This window comes from Megalobrama amblycephala, linkage group LG3 (assembly GCF_018812025.1).
Source record: "Megalobrama amblycephala isolate DHTTF-2021 linkage group LG3, ASM1881202v1, whole genome shotgun sequence".
Classification (NCBI taxonomy): domain Eukaryota; kingdom Metazoa; phylum Chordata; class Actinopteri; order Cypriniformes; family Xenocyprididae; genus Megalobrama; species Megalobrama amblycephala.
The window spans coordinates 15847606-15856196 of record NC_063046.1 but is presented as its reverse complement, the minus strand read 5'-3'; the positions used below and the strand labels follow the sequence as shown (position 1 = coordinate 15856196).

Here is an 8591-nt window from a genome sequence, read left to right as displayed (position 1 = left end):
ACACAGAATCATGGAGAGAGACAGAAAAGGCCCTTTTTCACACACACACACACACACACACACACACACACGCGGGCGCGCACTCACTCACTCTCTTGCACACATCTTCTGTTGAAGCGCTCACAAGCGCGAAGTCACTGACCAAGTGCGGATGAAAATGAGTGGGACACTCGTGTTTGAGTAAACGCGTGTTTTTGAGTTCGACTGTAAACTCTGAACTGATCACCATGGGAGCTGTTTGGACTGCACGGCTCTTCTGTTTGTTTTTGCTCTTGTTAAATACTCGCCAAAGCGCCGCACTTCCTCACAACACTGGTAAGAGTCTTCACTTTGTTAGTACACGCGATGCTGCACACACGCAACTTGTTTACATCCCCTTGTTTTGATACCCTGTTTCTTTTATTTTACTTAAGCTCTAAAACACATATTTTAGAATATGTGTTAATAATTTTCCTGACATTTCTTTTATTTTCATTTATTTTTTTGCGTAAGTGTTTGTGTTTTAGCCTAAAAATGTGACTATAATTTCTGCAGTCAGAGCAATTACAAAGTTTATTTACAAGCAACTCCACAAATAATTTCACACTTTGCAGTTCATTAGTACACTACTAAGGGGACATTAATATAACAAAGTGAGCAATGTTTACTGTAAAGTCTCATGTTACATTTGTGATGCACAGATTCAGATCAGTGTGAAGAGGGAAGCGATGGCTGTCACATTGATGCTATTTGTCAGAATACCCCAACTTCATACAAGTGCACTTGTAAAACAGGCTTTAAAGGGGACGGGAAACACTGTGAAGGTAACAATTTCCTTTTGCTTCAGTTAAACAGACAGTGGACAAGACCTGTAATTTGGAAAACCTCACTTGTTCATATGCAAGCACTGTACACACAGTAAACATTGTATACAACTGAGTATTTATTAAATAGTTTGCTTTTGGTGTAATGTTGATTATTTTATTTTATTACAGTTCACGAATCGAGTATGCAGATGTGTTGTATTTTAATTGCGGTCGTGTTTGCTTTCTTTCAAATGGCTTTTTAAGTTGTGTCGGAAGGGCAATGCCCCTAAAATGCAGAAATTGCAAACATTGGTCAGCCTTGATTTCTGTTCCATTTCCTAGACATTGATGAATGTGATCTGGAATACAATGGTGGCTGTGTACACGAATGTTACAACATACCCGGCAATTACCGCTGTACTTGCCTTGATGGGTTTCATTTGGCACATGATGGACTCAACTGTCTCGGTAAGTAGAAATCCACAAAGAAATCACGTATACATGTGTGAGGGGTAAAGGCTAATGATTGCATGGGATGAGTTATTCTCACAGAATTGTCTTTTCCACTGACAGTATATTTGTACTGTAAAGTCCACATATCCCAGTCTGATCAAATGACCTTGACAAAGTTACTGTGGTATATGGAAACGTGGTGTTTTGTGATGCTTTAACATCTCTGTCTCTAGATGTGGACGAATGTTTCTTCAACAATGGTGGCTGTCAGCATGTATGTGTCAACACAATGGGAAGCTATGAGTGCCGCTGCAAGGAAGGATTTTTCCTGAGTGACAATCAACACACATGCATCCATCGCTCCGTGGGTGAGCCGCTGCTTTTAACAAACCTTTAATTTCTACCATGTTCACCATCATATTGAACAGTCAATGCATCAGGGTGTATTCATCTGGTTTCTCTATATGTGTTGTGAACACGGTTCAGGTGAAAATCCCAGTCTTGATAGGCAATTTTTTCAGGGGTTTGTCATGAACTTGGATGTCAAAAGTGCATCAAGAGAGGCTTGTTTTGTTTAGTGGAGTGTGCATTTGCCGAGGTGTCAGTGAGCTAAGTCAGGGGTAAGTGCAAAGGAAAGCCAACCTAATTTCTAAATGTTCTCACATAAGATCATGATTGACAGCACAATGGCGAATGACAGCTTTTAAGTTGGGTTCCCTCTCCGGGGCATAATCTATAGCCGTTCAGTTCCAAAGGGCCCATGCTGTGGGAAAGGGAGCCCCATGTTCAGAGGAACAAAACAAGTTAATAACTGCAACACTCAGGGCTTTGTGGCCTGTGTCATAGATGAGAAACCTTTTTATGTGTCTGTAGCTTCTCAGCTGCGAGTATTGTTTTCCCCTCAGTAAATTGAGCTAAGGTTTGCAAGGCTTTCCACCCCATTTGCTTTCTCTGGGTAAACTTGCTAAATCCTATCAGCACATCCACTGAGCTGCAGAGTGAATGGGAGGAAACCCGCCCTCTACACTGACCCACAGATCCTCTATTCATGTCAGGTCAGGTTGTGTGGCATTAAATGCTGTTAAATTTGAAAAGAATTGTAACAAACAGGTACCCCAAGTTTTTGGATATTTTTTTCCTCTCTTATACTGATTAGTAATGTAAAGGTAAACTGATGTACTGTAGCTATTCATTTTTATTAGGGATGTAAATTTGTTACATAACCAATACACTTATAACGAAAAACCAGAGCCGCATATGACTTTTGTCTTAATTGGCCTTTACATTTTATATTATATTCCTTAGAATATATATATATAATATATAATTTACAGTGCCCTCCACAATTATTGGCACCCTTAGTAAATATGAGCAAAGGTGGCTGTGAAAATAAATCTGCATTGTTTATCCTTTTGATCTTTCATTAAAAAAATTCACAAAATTCTAACCTTTCATTGAAGTAAAACAATTGAAAATGGGGGAGGAAAGCTCATTATGAAATAAATGTTTTTCTCTAGTTCACGTTGGACACAATTATTGGCAGCCAATTATTGCAACGTCCTTTTCCCAAGATAACAGCTCTGAGTCTTCTTCTATAATGCCTGATGATTTTGGAGAACACCTGACAAGAGATCAGAGACCATTCCTTCATGCAGAATCTCTCCAGATCCTTTAGATTCCAGCTCCATGTTGGTGCTTCTTCTCTTCAGTTCACTCCACTGATTTTCTTTAGGTCAGGGGACTGGGATGGCCATGACAGAAGCTTCGTTTTGTGCTCAGTGACACATTTTTGTGTTGGTTTTGATGTTTGTTTTGGATCATTGTCCCGATGGAGGATCCAACCACTGCCCATTATAAGTTTTCTAGAAGAAGCGGTCAGGTTTTGATTTTTTTATCTGTTGGTATTTGATAGAATCCATGATGCCATGTATCTGAACAAGATGTCCAGAAACTCCAGCAGAAAAACAGGCACACAACATTAAAGATCCAGCAGTATATTTAATTTGTGCATGGGGTACTTTTTATCCATGTGTGCACCAAACCCATCTGGTGGGTTTGCTGCCAAAAAGCTCTTTTTTTTTTTTAGTTTCATCTGACCATCATCAGAAGCCGGTCCCTTTTGAAGATCCAGTCATGTCTGACAGCTGAATATGCTGTCCTCTTCCAGGCAGATTTGTAACATCTTTAGTTAATTAGAACTTCTTAATTATTGCCCTGATAGTGGAAATGGGGATTTTCAATGCTTTAGCTATTTTCTTTCAGACACTTTCTATTTTGTGAAGTTCAACAATCCTTTGCTGCACATCAGAACGATATTCTTTGGTTTTACTCATTGTGATGAATGATTATGGGAATTTGACCTTTGTGTTTCCTCATGTTTATACTCCTGTGGAACAGGAAGTCATGGCTGGACAATTTCATGCTCCTAGTCACCCTGGTGTGCTAAAAAATGTAAATATGAATGGGATATATACTTCAGAGATATTTTACTCATAAGAATTTCTAGGGGTGCCAATAATTGTGGCCAACATGTTTTAGAGAAAAACATTTATTTCATAGTGTGACCCCCCCCCCCCAACTTTCAATTGTTTTACTCCTATGAAAGGTTATAATTTTTTGGTTTGTGAATTTTTTGAATGAAAGATCAAAAGGATAAACAATGCAGATTTCTTTTCACAGCCGCCTTTGCTCATATTTACTAAGGGTGCCAATAACTGTGGAGGGCAGTGTGTGTGTGAGTGTGTATATGTATTTATATATATATAATATGCCTTAATTTATCTGCCTACGGTTTCAGTTTAATTACTTTATTTTAATTACTTTATTATACTTATGTATTCTTTTCTATGTAGACCCAGGAACTTTTTTTTTTTGAATTTAGTATTTTTCCATGTCATTACATTGTTTAGAGCATAAGAAACAAATGGAAAAAAACTTTTTTGAAAAATGGTATTTTATTCATATGTTATGCTATGTCCTCATAAGTGGACACCAGTGGACACTCAGTTGTGGACACTCAGTTGTTTAAAAAATAATATGACATGAAATTACATGTATAGGCAAAAACAACGGGAGTTTTTTCATTCACCAATCAAATTTTAGGTTTTAAGGTTAGGTTTAGGTTTAGTTTTTTTTTTAAACCAAACTTTGTTTAAAGATGATTCTCAACTATGGTATGAAAGATATAACGGAATGAATTGATGTACCATTTTACTTTATGCAATATGTGGGTAAAATGGCCATTCATTTTCCCATTCAATACAATGGATTTATACACTGTATCTAATTTGCATATTAATGTGTTCTTGGAGCAATATGTAATGAAAAAGGAAGTGTAATAATGGGAGTAATAGCTGGCAACATATTCATAATAATATCTAATAATTAATTGGAATATTGATATGCAATTTCTTTCCCTATTCACTTGTTGTGTCTCCTAAAATGCCTGAAGTCCTGTTGTCCTCTACAGTGGACATGTATGAAATCAATGACCTGTTTTGTAACAGAAAGTCATGATTTGATTAGAAACCCTATAACATTTTCCTGAGATATTGATTTATTTTTACATAAGAGTGTTAAATTTGATCATTCAGGTTGTTGTCCTGGTGAAACCTCCAAACAGTTGGTATCTTTTGGCTCTTTACAGGACATCCAGGACTTGATGTTACATGGTGTCAGAGAAATTCACTAAAATATAATGTCCTCATATATGGAGAGTGGGACCCAGGAGGTTAAAGCAAACAGAGCACAAATTTGATGTTAAAGGGATAGTTTACCCCCCCAAAAAATCTATTATTTACTCACCCTCATGTCATTCCAAACCTCTATGACTTTCTTTCTTTCATAAAAGAAGATATTTAACATTTTGAGAAAAGTCTCAGTTTTTTTTTTTTGTCCATACAATGGAAGTCAGTCGTGCCAAAACTGTTTGGTTACAATGTACTTCAAAATATCTTCTTTTGTGTTCCGCAGAAGAAAGAAAGTCATACAGGTTTGGAACGACATGAGAGTGAGTAAATGATGACAGAATTTTCTGAGGTCTTGGGGTGAAATATCCCATTAAAATGCCATTAACATTTACATTTACATTTACATTTAGTCATTTAGCAGACGCTTTTATCCAAAGCGACTTACAAATGAGAGTAGTAGAATCAATCAAATCAACATGAGAACAACAGTATGTAAGTGCTGTGTGAAGTCACAGTTATGTCAGTAAAGTGCTCGTAGCAAGGAATTTTTTTTTTTTTTTAATAACATAAATACACAAATAGATAGAAGAAGAATATAAATCAAGGTAAGTGCTACTATTACTGGGTCAAGTGCTGACGAAAAAGATACGTCTTTAGCATTTTTTTGAAATGCATTAAAGGAATATTGCATTAAATACAAACTGAAGGTTGAGTCAAAATTATTTTCTGGGGTAAACGACAGATTACCACATACCTAAATTTGTATCTATCCCTGAATATTTCTCTAAAATAGCCATACATTTATGTAATACCAAAAATAAGTGTTGCAGGCTCTTTGACTGTATCTCTTCTTCACAGAAGGCATGAGCTGCATGAATAAAGAACACGGCTGTGCTCAGATCTGTAAGGAAACACCCAAAGGTGGCGTCGCCTGTGAATGCCGGCCGGGCTTTGAACTGGCTAAGAACCAGCGAGGCTGCATCCGTACGTGCGAATCACATTTGTGACCCACCGTTAAGCTGAGAAATACCACAGAACGACTCACTGGAGCTGTTGATGTGACGCTGTTTGTGTTCTGTTGCATAGTGACCTGTAACCATGGCAATGGGGGCTGCCAGCACATCTGTGAGGACACAGAGCAGGGGCCCATCTGCAGGTGTCACGTCAGGTACACGCTACACGCAGATGGCAGAACCTGTGTAGGTAAGGCTGCTTTACTAGTTTTAAAGCTTTAGTCCTAGCCCACTTCTCCAGTGAGCTGTGTTTACGATGATCTCTTGGCATGTATTTAAAGCTGATCCATATTTTATCCACTTATGTGCGATGGTGGTGATAGAGATCTCTCATTCAGACACAAACACACGCTTTATCTGATAATGAGGAAGTGCAGCTGGTGCCTGCGGGCTGTGTGTGTGGGGTCTACAGTTATCGTTGTCTCTCTCTCCATTCTGTCGGCCTTGTCCATGATTTTGCTTCTGCTCTTCTTGACTGTCCTGAAGCACAGAACATGACTATCTGTATTTATCTGCAAACACTACAACACAATAGTTGGGACAGAGTCAAGAAGTCATGGAGGTCTCGTTGCTTGGATTTGGTTGCTGTTAAAGATGTTTTTGGTTTATGAAAAGGACTTATCAGTGTGGTTGATTGTTAGGTTAGATTGCATGATTGTGTGATGCCACAGTGGAAAACATAACTGCAAATGTGATAAACAGTCTACTGCTTTAAATGTGACTGTTATTAAGTCTTACTCAGTGTTGTGTACTGTACATTTAAATTTTTTATTTAGAAAGTTGCTTTCATTTAAAAAAAAATTCTAATGAGCCAGCAATATTTGTAGTATGCGCATATTTATTTATATAATAATTCCTGATGTTTATATGTGTATACTGTACGCTACTGTTTAAAAGTTTGGGTTCTGTGTCTTTGAAAGAAGTCTCTTATGTTCACCAAGGCTGCATTTATTTGATCAAAAATACAGGAAAACTGAATAATTCAGTAATAAAAATTAGAAATATTGTGATGTATCATTAAAATTTAAAATAACGGTTCTATTCGAATATATTTTAAAATGTAATTTATTTCTGTGATGGCAAAGTTGAATTTTCAGCATCATTATTTCAGTCTTCAGTGTCACATGATCCTTCAGAAGTCATTCTGATATGCTGATTATCTGCTCAATAAACATTTTTTTATTATTATCAATGTTAAAAATGTAGGGCTGCACAACGATTGATCGCGATTAATCGTTTGCAAAATAAAAGTCTGTGTTTATGTAATATATGTGTGTGTTCTGTGTATAATAATTATGTATATATAAATACATGCACATACATGTATAAATTTAAAAAATATATACATGTATAAATAAATATACATATTTTTATATATTTTAGATTACATATAAATATAAATATTTTATATATAAATATATATTTTTTTCTTGAATATATAAATATATACATTTTTAATTAAATATATGTATGTGCATGTATTTATATATACAAAATTAATATACACAGAACACACACATATATTACGTAACGCAGACTTTTATTTTGCAAACGATTAATTGCGATTAATCGTTGTGCAGCCCTAGAAAAATTGTTGTTTTATTTGATGCTTTTTGGAGACTTTTTTCTAGATACTTTCAGGAATGTAAAGTTCAAGAGAAAATAATCTATTTGAAATTGAATTTTTTTGTAACGATGCAAATGTCTTTACTGTGACTTATGATAATTTTAATACAGCATTGCTGAATATCTAATATATACTGTAAAAATGTTTGATAAATTCTTTGTGATGTTCCTCATCTGAAAGTCACTTTGAATAAATATAAAATATAGTATCTATATAAATATATAGTATCTCTTTTACTTTAAGGTCACTTCTTACAGACAATTTATTGGCTGATTTGTATACTCTTTTGTGTAGAATATTAATTATATGTAGGTAGAATTGTAATTTCCTACTACATCGAAAAAAGAGATTCCATGCAGCTTCTACATATTTCTTCCAGACCTGATGCTTAAAAAACTTTTATTGTTGTAAATTAATGTAGGTTGATTAATCAGGTTGAAATTATCATATTAAATTATTTTGACATTTCCAGAAAGCATTTTTTATAGGTTACTTACCTGGCACTGTAATTTTTTAACAGTCTATAGACAATGTCTATATGGTTCTCATATGCTTTCTTTTTCAGAAAGGGATGAAATGACTCCCACCACCCCTGATCACAATGCCACCTCCTTGGCCGAGGTTGACAAACGAGTCAAGCGTCGACTTCTCATGGGTAAAATTAGACCACCAACAATCCATACATAATAAATCAATTCAAAGTATGCAATTTCATCCAGAGACATGGTGTTAAATATATTTGTGCTTTTAGAGAAAACCAAGAAGTATTGTGTTAACCTATAGTGCATATATTTAGAAGCATATAGCTGGCCAGGCTGAGCATTCCACAGTCTTTTAGGTAAACTGTGAAATGACTGGGGACCCACACTTCACCACCTCTGATTTCTCTCTTGTAAAATATGTCCTGGTGATAGAGTGGTACATTTCACATGTTTTTCTCTCATGCAGAGTGAGACAGGGACTGGGGATGTTTATCATACAGTGCTGAGTGTTGTATTTGTTTCTGCCAGCTCATATTTACACA

The 8591-nt window shown here is 35.9% G+C and overlaps 1 protein-coding gene across 5 annotated transcripts in view; it reads left to right on the top strand.

Moving 5' to 3' along the window:
* The window catches only part of scube2 (signal peptide, CUB domain, EGF-like 2), a 28842-nt gene continuing 20251 nt past the window's right edge, over positions 1 to 8591 (top strand). For 3 of the 5 annotated variants that reach the window (XM_048184211.1, XM_048184210.1, XM_048184207.1), the window contains exons 1-7: positions 2 to 315; positions 681 to 803; positions 1128 to 1253; positions 1472 to 1606; positions 5786 to 5911; positions 6014 to 6130; positions 8133 to 8222. In XM_048184211.1, coding sequence (XP_048040168.1) covers positions 228 to 315; positions 681 to 803; positions 1128 to 1253; positions 1472 to 1606; positions 5786 to 5911; positions 6014 to 6130; positions 8133 to 8222 — 805 coding nt within the window. In that variant the 5' untranslated portion in view covers positions 2 to 227. Of the gene's footprint in view, positions 316 to 680; positions 804 to 1127; positions 1254 to 1471; positions 1607 to 5785; positions 5912 to 6013; positions 6131 to 8132; positions 8223 to 8591 lie in introns of all 5 variants that reach the window. The other 2 variants (XM_048184209.1, XM_048184208.1) reach the window with 2 other exon arrangements.